Source organism: Pan troglodytes, chromosome 4, assembly GCF_028858775.2.
Source record: "Pan troglodytes isolate AG18354 chromosome 4, NHGRI_mPanTro3-v2.0_pri, whole genome shotgun sequence".
NCBI lineage: Eukaryota > Metazoa > Chordata > Mammalia > Primates > Hominidae > Pan > Pan troglodytes.
This window is the reverse complement of record NC_072402.2, coordinates 98,584,651-98,602,931: the sequence shown is the minus strand read 5'-3', so window position 1 is coordinate 98,602,931 and position 18,281 is coordinate 98,584,651. Positions and strand designations below refer to the sequence as shown.

The following is an 18,281-nucleotide window of genomic DNA, read 5'->3' as shown; positions in this document are numbered from 1 at the left end:
AAGAGAATGAAAAGACAAGCCACAAACTGAGAGAAAATATTTTCAAAAAGAGATGTGATAAAGAACTGTTATCCACAATATAGAAAGAACTCTTAAAACTCAAGAGTAAGAAAATGAACCTGATTAAAAACCTGAGCAAAAGTTCTGAACAGACACCTTACCATAGAAGATAAACATGTGTAAATTGCTCAACATCATATAATATCAGGGAATTGCAAATTAAAACAACAGTAAGATACAACTACTACACGTCTGATATAATGGTCAAAATCTAAACCAATACAACAGCAAATGTTGGCAAGGATATGAAACAACAAGGACTCTCATTCATTGCTGATGGGAATGCAAAATGGTACAGCCACCTTGGAAGTCACTTTGGCAGTGTCTTTCAAAACTAGACATATTCTTACCATATAATCCAACAATCTTATTTCTATTTACCCAACTGGGTTGAAAGCTTTACATCTACACAGAAAACTGTACACAGATGTTTACAGCAGCCTTATTCATAATTGCCCAAACTTGAAAGCAATAAAGATGTCCTTCAGTAAGTGAGTGGATAAACTTTGATATATCCATATAATGAATTTTATTTAGTGCTTAAATAAAATGGACTTTCAAGCTATGAAAAAGAAATTGTTTTTCAAGCCATGAAAATAATGGAGCATATTATTAAGTCAAAGAATCCAATCAGAAAAAGCTACATACTCTATGATTCCAACTATATGACACTTGAAAAGGCAACACTGTGGAGACAGTAAAAACATTAGGGAAGTCAGAGCCTCACTCCCGGGGTGACCGGGAGTGAGAAAGAAGCACGAATAATCAGATCACAGAGGATGTTAGGGCAGTGACACTAATTTGTATTATACTATAATGGTGAATATATGTTCAGTATATATTTGGCAAAACCCATAAAATGTGCAACACCAAGAATGAATCCTAATATGACCTATGTACTGTAGGTGATAATGATATGTACATGTAGGTTTCATTGAATGTAAAAAAAGAAATGTACTGCTCTGATGAGGAATGTTGATAGGGAGACTGAGTATGGGGAGAAGGTAGAGTTATATGGGAACTCTCTATTTTCTGTTCAATTTTGCCATAAACCTAAATGTTTTCTAAAAAAAAAAAAGTCTATTAAAAATGTCATGGGTCATTAAAAACTCCACCATGAGACTGCAAGTATCTATTCATTTCTTGCCAGCTAGATTTGAGAGTACAGCCAGCAATGAAAACATGAATTTACATTAAGTCAAACGATAAAGTATCATTTTAAAACCAGCTGCCATTACTCACATTATTTATTTATAGGCTATTGTATAATTGTAGAATTGTGCTGAATAAAGACAAATATATTCTCTTTATTGAAGAATTTACAATCCAAAGATCAAATGAAAATTTAGAAACAATCTTATTTGCTCAGGAGCATCAAACTAAGCATTCTAATAGAAGAAGTTAATTCCAAAAGACTTCTTTATAGTCTTTTGGTGCTCAGGAACATCAAACTAAGCATTCTAATAGAAGTTAATTCCAAAAGACTTTTTATCCAATATTTATAGTTCTTGCACCTATTTACATATTGAGAAAAAACCATGCTGTCCTCACTTTTGTCTAAGTATTGGCCTGTATGGCTTCTTTTTAATTGGCAAATTATAATGGCTATATATTTAACGAATCTAACAATATTAAACAAATGGCATTCAATTACACTCCAAACACTAAATTGCTTTAATTTGGGAAGAAGAATTCCTGGAGTCTCGCTGAACAGTTATCAGTCATTCAGAACTGCTCACCTTAATATAAAAAGTTCTGTACTTAAAAAATTCAGAAACAGCAGCATTATACAATTGGAGAGTTCACTTATTTTTCTTCTGGACATTTAAATTTGTCTTATGTGTTCCTATAACTAGTTCTTGGTTGCTTCCGTTTCGCTCTTGTGTTTTTTTTTCTTTCTTTTTTTTTTTTTTTTTTTGTTTGTTTGTTTGTTTTTTCCTTTTTGGGCTAGGTAAGTAGTTTCCCCTAATGTAATTTAAAGCTTAATATAGATTATACTCACTTTCCTCTTGAAGATTTTCTTGTGGCTTTCTCATTACAGAAGACTGTTCCACACTCTGGAGCCATAGAATATTATGAGTACACCGAAACTTTTGGACCAGCACTCTCCCTTACCACTTTCCCTTCTAACAGTACTGAGCCACTTCAAAGTTGCCCCAAAGCACCAGCGTTTTATTACTCTCTGGAGTTGCGCATACTCCTTTTTCCACCTGCAATGTTCTATCCTCCCTCTGCTTGGCTTACTCTCTTGTCAGCTTTGAAAACAGGAGTCTGTGTGTTCCCTTCACCCGGAAACTCATCTTCCGGGCTTCAAAAGGCTTAAACACCCCATCTGCTTCAACCCAGGAGCTTACTCAGATACCATATATATTTTAAATGATGTTTCTGATTCATGTTGCCATACTGTAAATTATTATTTTTAAAAGATGCCCCCTTTGAGTGAGTAGGATTTGTGTCTGACTAGATGCTAAGTTTTATTCATCTTTGTGTTCCCATCCCCTCACACATTGCCTGCCCCATAACAATTGCTTAAGAAATAATCAGTTTAATGAAATGATGCATATTACTCTATCCCTGACAGAGAGTGATGTTTTACCGATAATCTAAAATATAGTTGTCTACTGTTTAAAAATCAAAGTTTATCCTTGAGAATTTAGCATCCTAACCATGCATCTCTATCCCATCCGACCCCTGCCCTCAGCCCCGGATCCCTTTTAACTTAAATAAGAAGCTGTTTTATTCTGGCAGTTTTTGCCAGAAGAAAAGTGAGTCTAACAGAAGTCAATCTAACAGAAATGCATTAATGCAGGCTGGATTTGCCTAGACATCAATAAACTCGAAAGGCTCCCTGTGGGCCACTTGTAGTGTCAATAAACGTTCGTAATTACTTGCTCCTTGGAGCATTTTTATACCCGACCCCGTTCGCTGTGCTGCAAAGAGGAAATTCAAGATCTCGGAAGTTCTTAACTTCCTAAACTCTAGAGGAAGTATGGGAAACACTGGCGGGAACCTTGGGTTTTTAAGCAAAGATGCTGGCTGTTTTCGTTGCTATTTTAAGCTGTCAGGCGACAAGCAACTCAGAATTCCCCTTCTTACTTCCGGCGGGAGGGAAGATTGGAATTGGGCCTCATCATTTCTGAGCGTGAAAAACCGCTGAAGCTACTGTTCAACCTGAAGGAACACGGAATTCAACTGGAGAGAAACTCTGGCGACCAGGGAGCTGGGGACCGGCGCATATAGATGAGGGAAATCCTGGCTTCCAGACACTGTCTCATGCTAGAGGTGCCTCCCGACCTACCAGCCAACAGTAAAGACCGGAACCAAGGCGTGGTACTAGCAGAGTAGCAAGCATCTCTCCCAATGAGGGCAACGACCGGAGGATGGTGGAGAGGTACTCAGAGTGAACAATCGAACACAGAACTCTTGAAAAGTGTCCCCGCCACCCAATACAAGTACGAAAAATGGTGGGACAGAGGAGAGGTGACAATCAGAGGCTATATATATAATTGAGACTTTTAGAGAGGACTTTGCTCTTCCTTCCTCCCCTCCCTTTTCTTTCCTTTCTTTCTTTCCTTCCTTCCTTGGTATCCGAATGTGTGTGGGTGTACTTGCGTTTAAAAGAGAGGTCCATGGTAGCTGCTTTTTTTTCAGAACCCTGTTTCTCCGCAATGAAGTTTAAGTGGGATTGGCGTTTCCTTGACTTCTGCGTGAGGAGTTTCCAAATGGCAATGAAAGGGAGGCGCATAAATATCCATAAAGTTCCTAATGACACCTCTATCATCACTTGTTTCCTGCAGAATCCTGAGCCAGAGTCGTCGTCCACCACCCATGCAGAGTGGGCCGATCGGCTAACAGGTTCCTGTGTGTATTTGCACTTTCCAGATTGAGTAATAAAAGTCTTCTTCCTTCCACCGCCGTCCCCACCCCCGCACCCCGTTTCACTCCACCTTGGAGGGCGTGTTTTTGCGTGTGAGGGTGTGTGTTTAGCAAAAGCGATTGAAAGAAGATACCCCTCTTGCAATCCACCCCTAGCTCTACCTGAAGCATTCCTCCGGCGGGACGCTTTTGTAATCTGTCCCCAGGCGAGTTGCCCTCTCACCTAGATGCGGATAGACTATCTTGGAGCTCCCAGGTCCAGAGAGCTGATGCTTTGATGTCCCAGGAGAGTATGTGTGATTCTGCGTGTACGTGTGTGTGCATATGTATGTATGTATGTGTGTATGTATGTATATGTGTATGTGCGCGAGCTCGCAGGCGCGTAGCACTGTGAGCTTCCTCTCCCGGCACAGAGCAGGCAGAGCCGGGGACGTTACTCTCCAAGCAGCCTCCGCCCCCTCAGCCCGGTGATTGGCTTTGCGCAGCGTTTATCTCCTAGCAAGAGGGAAGGGCCAGTGACGCCCCCGAACCCAGCTGCAGAAGCTGCCGCCACCTCCAATGCACAAGGTGTCTCATCTGAAAAGAAACCTGAGCCCCAGGGAGGCGGCGAGGAGCGACCCTGGCAGAGCTGGCGCAAACAGGGCGAGAGGTCGCTGGGCAGCATTCGAGGACCAGAGGGAGCTCGGCCACAGAAGACCCCAGCGATCTGATCTCGGGATCCCGGCTCCAAGCTCTCCTCGCATTTTACAGATTTCACCCCCGCGACTATCTCCCCAAAACGGAGCCCTTATATCAAGAGAAGGTGCGGGAGCTGGGGCAACCAGGACTTTCCCGGGCACCCAAGATGCGCTCCATTAGGAAGAGGTGGACGATCTGCACAATAAGTCTGCTCCTGATCTTTTATAAGACAAAAGAAATAGCAAGAACTGAGGAGCACCAGGAGACGCAACTCATCGGGTAAATGCAAAGCTTCATTTCAGGATATGACAAAAAGTCAAGCCATAAATGAAATGTGAATATAGAGGGTAGAGTGATGGTTAGGATAGCATGTGTGTTTGTTTGAGCTTGTGCGTGGTTAGTGTCATGAATTAAATAACAAAGGCTGTTGTTGAGATGTGCGTGCTTCTCTAAGCTGTTCCCAGTATGAGTTCAACTTGCTCTGTGTGGTTGTGGTGACAGTTGTTTGGCCCTGGGTGCTCTCTCGCCAAAGGAGAAGTCACTGCAGAAGTGTCAACAAAGAACGTGTGCCCTTGTCCTTTTAATCTGTGGGCAGAACTCAAGAGAAATGTCTTTATTCACCAAACGGTTGCCTGTTTTCAATGTGCTATCACCTAAGGAGATACTGGAGATAGATGGTTTCTCGAACGGCTGAAGTTAAAGCTTAGAAAGCAGGAAATAGGTATACTCTGTTTCTCTACTTTTTTTTTCTATTTGACGTTGGATAGATTAATGTATTATAATTTGAATTAGAAACTCCAGTACCACTAAGGATACTTCCTTATTTGTTCTTCTACGGCTAAAACGCATGGGCGTCATGGTTACAGTTTTAGAAAGAAACTGGGTACTGTAGCTTCACACAGACTATATTTCTGCTATTTTTTTTAGTTTGTCTAGATGAGTTCAGACTCTCCCCCGCCCCACTAAGTTCTCTAAATATCACACTTCCTTCCACCCGCTGGCCTCTGTGTCTTTGAAGTTTACCCAGGAGGTGGTGCAACTTTGTGTTGCTGACATAGCTTGGAAGGCTTTTTCTGAGGATGTGAACCTGATTGTCAACTCTATTCAAAGTCCTGTTTCGGAAATCCTCCCTGTTCCGGTTTGGAGGCGTCCTCTATCAGAAACTACACACCAGCAGAGATGCCTGCCCAGTTTATATTTTTCTCTGACATTGATTAAAACAAAGAAAACAGCCCTTGCGTGTGTGTGTATGTGTGTGTATGTGTGTGTGTGAGAGAGAGAGAGATGGGACTGCTAACACACACACATGCTCTTAAACTTCCTGCACTCCATTTCTTAATATTCCTGCTCCCTAGGTAATAAGCATTTATTTAAGCGAGCAAGATGCAGGTTGATCCTTACAGAAGGACTTGCTATTCTGTAGAAAACCAGGATAACAGTAGCACAGTCAAAGGGGACTGGAAGAGAATGAAAAAGCTAGCAAGGAATGGGCTGGAATGGTCGTCATGCATCAACGAATCTATACATGGTCTATTCTGAGGGGGTAAAAAAGACCGGTATGAGGTCGTTTACACAAGACTGGGTGGCTTGAAAATCCAATCTAGCTCAATTGTTAGAAAAGCAGGACTTTGGGCAGGGGCGTGGGCATCCCTTGCAGACCTGTGCTTGCCAGGCAGACAAAGGGGTCTTTAGAAAGGTGATGAATGGGCGCGTGGGGCTCCGATGAGAGGCAGAGGCTAGAGCGTGAGGGTCGAGGCTCTTTGTTCCCTCCCGGGCCGTGGGCTAGGAGGATAAGCCTGATCCCAGACAAAGCGGCCAAGGCTCACTAGGACTCCGAGGGTTCGGGCCCTTGGCTGGGACCCTGGAGAGCAGGAGTGGGCGGAGCGAGTGAGGAGAGGGTCGCCAGATACTGCCGAGGTGTCCATCTCCGAGCCTCCCTAAACCGTGGCCAGGAAAAGGAGCGCGCCTCGAGTCCCTGCGGGGGAAGTGGAGCTGGGACACTCCGCATTGCACGGGTGTCATTTCTCCTGTGGCCCTTTCCTGGACGTTGCTGGCTGGTGGGCGCAGCCCTAGACGTTAAGGAAGAGGAGGCGGGCACGGGCGCGGCGGTTGAGCTAGTCGGGCTAGGCTTTTGCCCGCATCCTTTTCAAGCTGAAGCAGTTTCCTCCCAGCTTGACTGAGAAGGCGTTGGGGCAGGCGCTTGAGTAAACCAAACAGGAAGAGAGGCGCGCACCGGGGCTATCCCCTGCTCCCAGAGCGCCGGCGGCGAGGGGGAAAGAATGAGTGAGAAGATAGGGGGAAGCCTTTATTGCAGGACTCAGGCTCCTTTGGTCCCTCCCCTCATTCCACCCCCACCCCCCCACCCCCCACCCAAAGTCACTTTCAAAGCTCAGTCGGCAACTGGCTCCTCCTTCTTAATCAAAACCCGCAATTACAGTGGGGCAAGGCAGAGGGCTGGCCGCGAACGTCGCGCTTACACCCGTGCCCTGTAGCGTCCTGACTGCCTTGGTCTCCTGAGAGACCAAGACTGTGCAAAGAGTTGGAGATGCCAGGAACAATGCGAGGGCAGCTAGGCTCCCTGAGCACTTTCCTTTTTCTCCAGGATGAAAGGTTCGTGGAAAAGCTTGTGACCCGAGCTCGTTATTTCGTTTCAACTCCCAAATAGCGCTTCTGGTGGAGGAGCTGACTCATAAAACCATCTAATCATCTCATTGACTCTCTTTCTACCCAAGCCACGTGGAGAGGCCAGTTTTGAGTTTTGAGTAAACTGGAATGGAGGTTCGGCTCCAGATCCCGGTCCAGTATTCAAGTGAGGTAACCAAGGCAGTCTCTGGCCTTTGGGGGGCACTGCGAGCCTTGTGGCTTGGCAGCAGTTTCAAAGAAGGGCCTTCCATAGTCCTTGAATCTTGCATCACTACCCCAGATTCATATTTAGCTTTTCTGCTACCAATTTTGCAATACAAGGCAGTTCCTTTATCCCTTCGACCCTTCCCCCCCAAATGGAGGTGCCATCTATAGTTACTCTTACAGTATGCCACAATACTGAGCAGTCATACCACGCAGATGGAAAAATAGAAAACCAGCACAACCTTCTCACCAACCATCCACATTCTCATATCTCCAAAGGAATACCTGCGACATGTTTTTTTAAATACATAAGGAATTGTTCCAGCATAGGTCAAGTAATGATTATTGAACATCTAAAATTCATATTTCCTTCCATAAAAGCCTATTAGTTAATAAAGTTTAAGTCGAAGAGCAGTGAAGGCATTAAGTGGTGTGTTCTTGACTAACTTTACTTTCTTAGTAGACCTCACAGTTGGCTTATGACTTAATTAGCTCTGCACTTTTGGGTATAACTGGAAATGTGTTAATGTAAGGCTCCCACAAGTAAAATATGTAAGCATCCTCATTTAATGAGATAATATATTTGAAAGTGTAACATAAACTTTAATGTCATATAAATATTTGTTTTGTTAGTCCTTAAATCTTGCTACACACTATTTTTCTGGTTGACTACAAATGAGACTAACTTACTTTTCTTATTATCCAAAGATCTCTCATATAATTTGACTATGTACTTTAGGTTGTATTACTAAATAATCAACAATATTAGTTCTAAAACCTATGATAAAATTGAAAGTGGAAATAAATATTTTTACTTAGAGTATTACCATTGACAGCAAAGTTAGTCCCAGTTTGTTCTAGGATGAAACACAACCTCGTGAGTGCAGAAATCTAGAATTTGCACTTTACTTCACATTTCACATTTCACAATTCTACTAAAACTCATAAATTAAGGTAGAAACTATCATCTTTATTTTTAGTTGTTTGACACTTAGGTAATGAAAATACAAAATGGCCTGCTATGTGTATTCAGGCTTAGTTTCATGCAAGTTCTTTATTTAAATTTTTATATTAAAGAGGAAGTTTAACCTAGTTAAAAGGGAACAAATACATTCAAAAGCCAAGTCATGAAGAGTTTCAGTAGGGTGGAATACGGGGCTTTTGAGACCTAATACCATGAAGTGAAATTAATCATATGTCTTACGTACTGCAAAACTAATGAAGTAAATTGTGGTGAAGCCTGGAAATATTTGTAGACACTAGGTTACCTAAAAAATGATTAATTCCTGCCACTGGTATCACATAGATGACCATCTTAGTGAATTTTTCTTTGATCCAAATAAGCAGGGATCCTTTGTATTATATTGATTTATGTGGAGTGATTTCGTTGATGTGTTTCGCTATTTTCCTTTTAAAAGTACATATTGAATCTTCTTGTAGATGATCCTATGCAATAAATGTTTTCAGTGCAGCTGTTCAAAAGTCATGTCTGATCTGGAATGAGAGATAAGTAGGGGGGTGGCAACATCCTTCAAGCTTCGCATTCATGGGAAGGAAGAGCCTTTTCTGAGACTGAATGCTACCAAGGTCAGGAGTGAAACATCCCATGGGACCCATTTAACTTTATACAGAGAAATTTACTCTAGAGCTTCAGATTGTACTAAGTTTGACCTTCTCCCACACTGACTATAAAAAGTGTGACTAGTTGTAGATATTTTCATTCAAAATTCTTTCCAGTGATAAAAGTCTGAAATTTGGCTTATCACCAGCTCAATGAAAGCAATTCAAACAGCGGAGTAAAATGGTAGCATTTTATTCATAGAACACTGATTTAAACTTTTTAAATCTTGGATATTCTGAAAAGGCTTGGCACAACTGAAAACATCATATTAAACATTCTGCCATGTAAAAATGTATCTGTATTTCCAGGTCAATGAAGCAATCATCTATAGATTATTTATGTAATTAATTATTTAGTTTTTAGAGACAGGGACTTGTGATGTTACCCACGCTGGTCTCTAACTCCTAGGATCAAGTAATCCCCCCACCTCAGCCCCCTGAGTAGGCACTGCCAACCATACCCAGCTCTTCCACACATTTTAAAGAGTGCAAGCCCATGCATATTTTTATTTCTCCTATGAAAGTTTATTGGTGGTGAAAATAATTATTGTAATGATATCAATCTGTGGTTAGAAAAAGATGACACTGATACATCAATTAATAAGGTGATGATTAGAAATATACCTTATCCACAGAAATAGTGATAGTTTGCACCTGAAACCATGTAGTCATAGCTCCCAAAGTGTGAACGTTAGCTTCTGTGTATAACCACATTTTTATTCATAAGTAGCTATTATCATTATAAATATAATATAAAAATTGACTTCTGGGCCGATGGTCAGTAAAGCACACCCCGTGTTTTCTGGCATCCTAAATGCTCCCTGTAAGGCAATCATTATTTGCCATGCATAGGCATGCAAACATATCATTTTCATCAGTAGGATAGTTTAAGATATTAATTTTTATAGAATTATGAATTTCACAGGGAGTAGCAGCCTATGATGCTTTGAGCTGCTTCAGATTTAAGCTAACATGTTTAAAAAAGAATGCAAACCAAAATACCAAACTATAAGGCTTCAATTACAGAATTCATCCACTAGCTGTTACACAGGCAATGTTTCCATTGATACTAGGAGAGGATTGCCTGCATTAAAAAACCACAGATTTAGACTTTGTTATGGAGCAAATAGTCATGTTATTTTTTAACCATATTTTTGACTTTCTAAGAAGTAAAAGGCGATGTAAAGAAATAAATACAAATATTCAAAGGGCTATGGTTACTATTCGTATACCATAAGAAGTAGATTTTGATTTTCTGAGTCTGGGTTTACATTTATAAAGTACAAGAAAATGGTCTATTGAATAATGAATTTATTCAGCTATAAATGTTTTAATGGCATGCATGCTATTACAGGTATCTGCCAGCATCATCACTCCCACCAGCACCTCAGCTAGTACCATGCCACATGATATACTAGCTTGACACTATTGGTTGCAGGGAGGTAGTTTTTTTAATGTAAGAGAAAATACTAATAATAATGACTACTTAATGAGTTTTCTCTCTACTATAATCTCTGTCTCTCCACCAACTGTCAGGGAAGTGACTCATTGTTGAGATGTTTTGAAATCAATGCAATTTTTGAAAAATTACTTTTACATGCAGAGCCTTACTTGATCCTCACAAAGCCATTGTATATTACATAAAGTTATTGTAATTTTCAAGGTAAGGTAAGACTACTGTGGCTTAGAAAGAGAATAGAGTCTAGGAACTCAAGCAAGTCATAGAATCACAAACATGCCCAGATCACCTGATATTCCAAGTTATTCTTGCTTCAAAACAGAAGCCCCTTCTATTATGCATATATGCCTTCTGTAAAAATGAAATTACAATCTTAGGAATCACAATTATACAGATGGAGGAGCACTGACAAAACATTCTGTCTCTGTTGTCTAAACAGAGCTAGTGAGGAAACAGAGCTTATTTGTTTTATCTTATTTTAGTTGCCAAAAAATTGTATATATTTACGGGATACAATGTGAAGTTTCTACACAAGTATACACTTTGTAATGATAAGATCAGGCTAATTAGCATATCCATCACCTCAAAATCATGTCACTTCTTTGTAGTGTGAACATTTAAAATCTCTTGGAGCTACTTAAAAATATACAATATTATTAACTATTGTCACTGTGTTGTGCAACAGAACTTATTCCTCCCGTCTAAGTGTGAAATTTTGTACCTATTGACCAATTTCTCCCCATTCCCCATTCACTCCTTCTTCCCAATGTTCTGTTCTCTACTTCTATGATTTCCACTGTTTTAGAATCAATATGTAAGTGCAATTATAAGGTATTTATCTCTATGTTTTAGACTTATTCACTTACCTTAAGGTCCTCTAGGTTCATTCATGTTAGCACAAATGGCAGGATTTTGTTCTTTTTAAGGGCTGAATAGTACTCCATTGGTATATATACCACATTTTCGTTATCTATTCCTCTGTTAACGGACAGTTATATTATTTCTATATCTTGGCTGTTGTGAATAATGGTGCAATGAACTTGGGACTGCAAGCATCTCTTTGACATACTGATTTCAATTCCTTTGGGTATATGCCCAGAGGAGAGATTGCTGAATTATGTAATTCTGTCTTTATACTTGGTGATTTTTTTCTTTAAGTACCATAGAGATCTTTTTTTATTCAGAAATTGTTTAATTTCAAAAATATTACGTGTAGATTCTTGTCCTGATAGTCATATTCACTTAATCCTCATAACACCTTTCATCATGCTTGCATATTTCCTTCTAACTTGTAGGGGAAAAAGTATCTAAAATTCATCACCAGTAATTAATTCAAATTATGTACTGTGCTGTATACACAAAATGTTTCTTACTTTCACAAAGCTGGCAATTTTGTTTTGTTTCAGAGATGGTGAATTGTCTTTGAGTCGGTCACTTGTCAATAGCTCTGATAAAATCATTCGAAAGGCTGGCTCTTCAATCTTCCAGCACAATGTAGAAGGTTGGAAAATCAATTCCTCTTTGGTCCTAGAGATAAGGTGAGTTTCTTTACTAAGGCATAATAAATTTCACATCATGTTCTCAAATACGTTGGGCTTGGCAAACTTGTATTCAACACTTGATTTATGGTTTAAGTATGAATACTTAAATAAAAGAATGAACCAGCTCTATTTAATGTTGCTCACTGAAGAATATGAAACCATAAAACTGAAATCATTATATAGTCAGAGATTTAAGGATGAATATGTGAGTTTTGAATACAGTGTCTTTATACTAATAGAATAAAATATTCAGCAGAGTACTAATATTTAACATACTTCACTCAATTACTCAGGATGGACATATATTTTAAGAATTATCTTTAACTTCCCTATTGAGTCTTCATTCTTCTTTTGGGTTTTCTCAACTAGCTGAAAATTAGAGCCTATTACACTCTATTGTGCTGACGATTATAAATAAATTAGTCTTATCCTGTGAATGAGTATTTCTGTGTGGGCTCATGTTTTAAAAATTGGATAAAAATCAGAAAATAAGCTTTCTAGATTACTGACTTCTTCTTTGTAAGACTAGTCATTTTAGCTGAAACCCACTCTTGAAATCATACTCCATGCCTACGTTTATCCAGTATGTAATTTTCTTCTGATATAAACCTGTTACTAATAAGAAAGCTAGGGTCATACCTTCTTAATTATGGAGGAAACAGGAAGATTGTTTTTTCTTTATAGTTACATTGCATTACTGTATTGGTTGGTATATTTGAATCACAGCATTTCAGTAAACAAGAACTCACTAAAAGTGTGAAAGAATACATTCGTTATATAATAAAATAATCCAAAAGTCAATTAATAGTTAGCATTAACACACAGATTTTATAGGTGTAGCTTAGTGACTAAGATATAAGGGGCTAATTAATTTTCTTGGGTTTCTACCTACTCACTTCTTGGATTATACCTACCTTTAATGTAGATTATAAGAAATTTGAAGGAAGAGTCTATTAGTCTATTACACTCATCTTTAGAGTATGCACAGAAATTTCACACAATGTTTTGGAGCAAAGATAATTACAGCATGTTGAAATTTACTTGAACGAATGTCTGGAAATTTTAAAAATATGGGCATCAGGGCAATGTAGGAATAGTATTACTACCTTGGTTTAAAGGTTTGAAATTGACTGGAAAGGGAAACAGGAATCAAATCATGGCAATGTCAAGTGGTGTGTGTTTGTTTGCTTTTAGTTTGGTGGGAGCTTTCTATATTCATGTGCCTCCTACAAGAATGAATAGATGAGTAGAGTCTGATGACAGAGCTCATAAATCAATGACTTCTGGGTAGAATATGGCCAGCAAGCAAAATTTATTTCCACTGGATAAATAAAAAAGAAACCTTAAAGCCAATATTAAAAACCAGGAGGCTTTTAAATAAAAGTACAGATTTCCATAAACTCTTGAGAAATTGAATGATTTGACAACTCTGAATCTGTACTCTTCCTAAGGTTTAGCTGGTTAAAGCTGACCCTAGTCATGGTCTCTCAAGTTTGACATTTTCATACCTGGAGCTCACATCTTTCATGATACTTGTCAAGTGCATTCTTCTCTGTCGCATATCCCCATCCTTATATTTGAATTTAGAAACCCTGTGAGAGATGAGATAATTATGAGGAAAAAGTCACAAGATGTGAGTTGATGTGGGGTTATAAACACAGATATACTTTGGTTTAGAATGGAGTAAAGATTCATATTTCTTGAAGGTATATTGGAAAGAGAGAGAGATAGGTGATTAAATAGCAAAAATTTGATCTGTAAGCAGAAAAATAACTTTCAAATTGGATGGCTTAGCAAGAAAGGAGCCAATTAAGGCTATAGAGATCTGGTAAAGAAACCTGATGGAAGAAAGTAAAATAAAATATTGTAATAGTTTAACTAGTATATCTAGCCATGCTAAATAATGTGTCAGATAGCAAAAAATCTAATAAGTAAATTAAATAAGTAATTGACACTAGTTCAAGTATTATATCTGGTCATGCCTTTCCTAATAGCTATATAAAACTCAAATACTATAAATAGGCTATATATATTTTGCTATTAATAACATATTCAAGTGAAGGGTAGTAAACCTAACTTGACCCAAAAGATTCGTATTACAATTTTACAAATCAATGAGCATTACATTCATGTATTTGAGGGTGATCTATTTTCAATTATAATAGCTGATAGTATGAATGAAATGTTAGTACTATTTTTGTATGGTTCTCCTTAACAGATTAAAGAAATAAACAATAAAACAATGAGCAAATGTTGAATAATACATACAAAGTTGTCACTTCCTTGAAAGGAAAGGATAATTTGTAAAACCATTATTGTACAATGTGCAAAGAGTTCATAAAAATTAGAATTGGCTATAGCAGAAATGACTAGTGAGTATTAATCAGTTTGATACCTGTAATAAAAAAATTTAGAATATGAAAATATCTGACTGTTGGCTTAGCTTTTGCAAATATTTTTGAAAAGACATATTGGAAACTAATTATGGATCGTTTATTATTATTGTTATTATTTTCTTTCTTCCTCACTTTTCTGGCATTTAAGAATTTCCATATCACTTTGGGTCAGTGATTGGGTGTGGGTAAATTTTAAAAGTGTTTTCAAAATTCTACTTTTAAGTTTTTGTTTATTTTTATTTTTATTTATTTTTTATTTTACTTTAAGTTCCAGGATGTGTGCAGAGCATGCAGGTTTGTTACACAGGTACATATGTGCCATGGTGGTTTGCTGCACCTATCAACCCCTCATCTAGGTTTTAAGCCCTGCATGCATAAAGTATTTGTCCTAATGCTCTCCTCCCCTTGTCCATCACCTCCCGACAGGCCCGGGTGTGTGATGGTCCCCTCCCTGTGTCCATGTGTTCTCATTGTTCAACTCTCGCTTGTGATTGAGAACATTAAGACATTATTTCCAACCATTTTTTTATCTTACTGATTCAACTATGATTATAAATCTTTGAAATTTAAAAATCTTATTAAACTTATAATGTTCTTATTATATTCCTAATAATTGTCCACATAATAAAATGTGAAAACAGTTCCTGAGATAATTTTTTTTTACATTTGTGGATATGATTTTCAACCCTATTACTAATCCCTTCGTTCCCACATGCCTTATTTTATTTTCATAAGCACACCAAGAATCGGTTCATATGTATTCATCAAACAACTGTACTTCTATGCAGTTGTCTATGAGAGATGGTTCCGTTACTTCACTGTACTTTGAGGATTCACGATATATGGAGTTTATGCATTCTACAGCTAACTTTGCACTCAAAATAATTATCTTAGTTTTAAGCCTTGATATTGTTGATAAAAGTTTGTTCTTTATTATTATAAGCTAAAAAATAACACATTTAAGATGCATTAGATGTTGTGAATAAATCTGTGAACATCGTACGAGAGATTATGTAGTTATGTCCAATACTTGCAAATTGACTTTTTTTCCATATTTGGATTATTTATTTTCTTTTTTTGTTATTGTTTTTTACATGTTGACTAGAAACCCCGAAAAGTGCAAACATCAATTATAGATGTATAGAAATGTACAAATGTACACATCAGGATAGCTTTATCACATCATAATTAGAAAAAATATTTCAGCTCTTAGTGTCATGATATATCAATAATCTGAAATACATCAAACCTGCAGGTTAACTAAACATAATTGCAAATTTATATATGCTTAACTGACAAGAAAAATTTCCTATTGCATACATAGATTTACTTTACAAAAACTTCTACATACAATGTTTATACTATCTTCTACTTGCTTTGATCAATAAGTTACCGGTAGAGCTAATCTTGGGTCACAAAGCTTATTAGTGGCAGTGTCAAGATTCAAACCCAGACCTCCTGACTGAGGAACCAGGACCTTATAAAATAATTTTGTTAAGAATATATTTTAGTACCCAAATGTATATTATTAAAATTTATCATTATGGAATAAATGATTCTCTTTGCTCTAAAATAACAAAAGACATTTTTCATTCAACATTACCAAATTCTGGACCAAATATCAAATGGCACTCTAGGGTGTAAATTAAACTAAAAATGCTCTTCATCAAGTATTGTGGGACAATTTTGCCTTTTCATTTGTTGTGTTTAAGATTTTTTTTTGACACTAAGATGTCTTTCCCATAACTGCTAGGACTTAGAAATCCTAAACAAGGTACAGTTACACATTTTATTCTTCCAGAGCTTTAAGACAAGTTGCCTTGCAAAAATAATCTTTCAAAACAAACAAATAAAAAATGTGTGTTCTCTCTGTTTTTTTGTAGGCATAATGAAACACTGGGCATTTTTTAGTTTTACTTTTTATTTTCTTTTAGTGAACTGGGTCAGTACTAACTTAATTTACAGTGATTTTTTTTGTAGTCAGTGTCTAAAGTTTGCAAAAACTGATTCCTAACATATGTATCATAGCCTAATTTGCTTCTCAACTTGTGATGCATTCCACCTATAAGATTCGTCACACAGTAGTTTCTGATGGAGTTAACAATGTCATTTAGATTAAATTTTAGTTGCAACTGTGTACTTATTATTGCCAAGAAACCTACAGAGAAGAGTGGCACTTGGTGATAACTTAGTTATATTTAACATTTCATAAGTGAAAACTTGTTACTAAACAATGTTTAGTAAATTAATTTTCTGGGATTCTGCAGTTGCTATTTCAAGTGATAGGTGACGTTGAAAGGGAAGTTCTAGTTGAAAATTCAGTTAAAAGTTTCTGGGTAGAACTCTACTTGTTGTCAGTTCAACAGTCCAAACCAACCTTTCAGTTTAATGCTGATAGTGCCTAACAAAAAATAGTATTTATGACTAAGATATTTAGTTTCACTGAAAATGAAACAGATTTTCAGATTCCTTCAGTTATCTTTAACGTTAAAATAGTTGCTCAATTTAGGTGTTTGCTTATCTCATGAGGATTCAAAAGTTGAATTATGATCACAAAATGACAGTTAAAGACCTGTGAAGGGTCTTTTTTTGTTTGTTTGTTCTTTTGAGTCATGCACAGAAAACACAACCCCTTGCTTTGAATATCGGGTAATAACTTGACCACGTACTAGGAAAACTTGTACTGGTAAAGCATGCATATTAAGCATTAGCTTTTGTTGATTCATGTGTCTCTAGATAGAGTGCAGATATTAAAGCCAGTTTTCTTTCTACCTCTCTCATTGCTGAAATAATTTTTTTTGACCTGCTGTTAAACAAAAATTTCTATCAATTGTCTTCTTAGCAAAAGCATATATGTTCTCCTTGGGGACATGGTGTTGTTTCAGTTCAGTTTAAGTACAGGAGTTTTCTATGCTTCCAATGACATTTAGCTAATTATATTTGAATTTTTTTTCATATTTATAGTCTGAACAACAACTAGACTTAGCAAATTCACAAAGCTTTTAATTTGCCATTACATCTACAATCTAAAAACTGTTTGCACTAGGAGATAAAAAACTAACCTTTTCTTACTGTTTCCAAAAATTATTAAGCACTTAAGTCATAATATTATTCACTCATAGTAATTACTTTCAGTCTTTCTTGGATCCTATAAATGGAATCTTAACTCAGATAATTTTCCATACGTAGAAGACCTAAAACAGAAACTAAAAGTTTGGTTCAGGAATAAGAAAAAACAAACAAACAAACAAACCCAGAGTCACTCAAGTTTACCTCTTTTTCTTTTTACTTTGTAAAATATCGAATTCGAAGTTTTGCCTAAGTTTTTTGTGTTTTTATATTTTGATTAGTCTATGTGAGTTGGTAGTCTTTTCTGTTTTGAAATCACTTTTACTATTTTCACTGCTTCAGTTGAAAAAATACTGCTGAGCCTATAACAACATTGGAAAAACACATAATTATAATCTGCATTTAATAATTATTTCTCTTATTAAGCATTAGTTTCTCCTAAGAGTTAGACAATATGATGTCTTTTAAAACTGTGCTTAACTCTTATAGTTCCCTTTTTAAATCATTTTTCCTTAAGAGTAAATAAAATAAAGAGGTTTAATTATAATCAGGAACTTAAAAGACATGTTTTACATTATTTTTGCAACTAACTGTCTATAACACATCAAAGGTGCTGTTATTGGAAAGTCCCTTTTGACGTTAGTTGACTAGCATGTGTTAACTTTTTTGACCAAATAAAATAGATTTTCCCTTTCGGATTTCCAAGCTACAGAGTCTTTTTTCAAATCAGGACCA

The 18,281-nt window shown here is 37.2% G+C and overlaps 1 protein-coding gene across 1 annotated transcript in view; it reads left to right on the top strand.

Moving 5' to 3' along the window:
• Nucleotides 1-4,780: 4,780 nt before the first annotated feature.
• ST8SIA4 (ST8 alpha-N-acetyl-neuraminide alpha-2,8-sialyltransferase 4) overlaps nt 4,781-18,281 on the top strand; it is a 94,557-nt gene continuing 81,056 nt past the window's right edge. Inside the window, exons 1-2 of the mRNA NM_001037302.1 lie at nt 4,781-4,893; nt 11,947-12,078. Coding sequence (NP_001032379.1) covers nt 4,781-4,893; nt 11,947-12,078 — 245 coding nt within the window. The remainder of the gene's footprint in view (nt 4,894-11,946; nt 12,079-18,281) is intronic.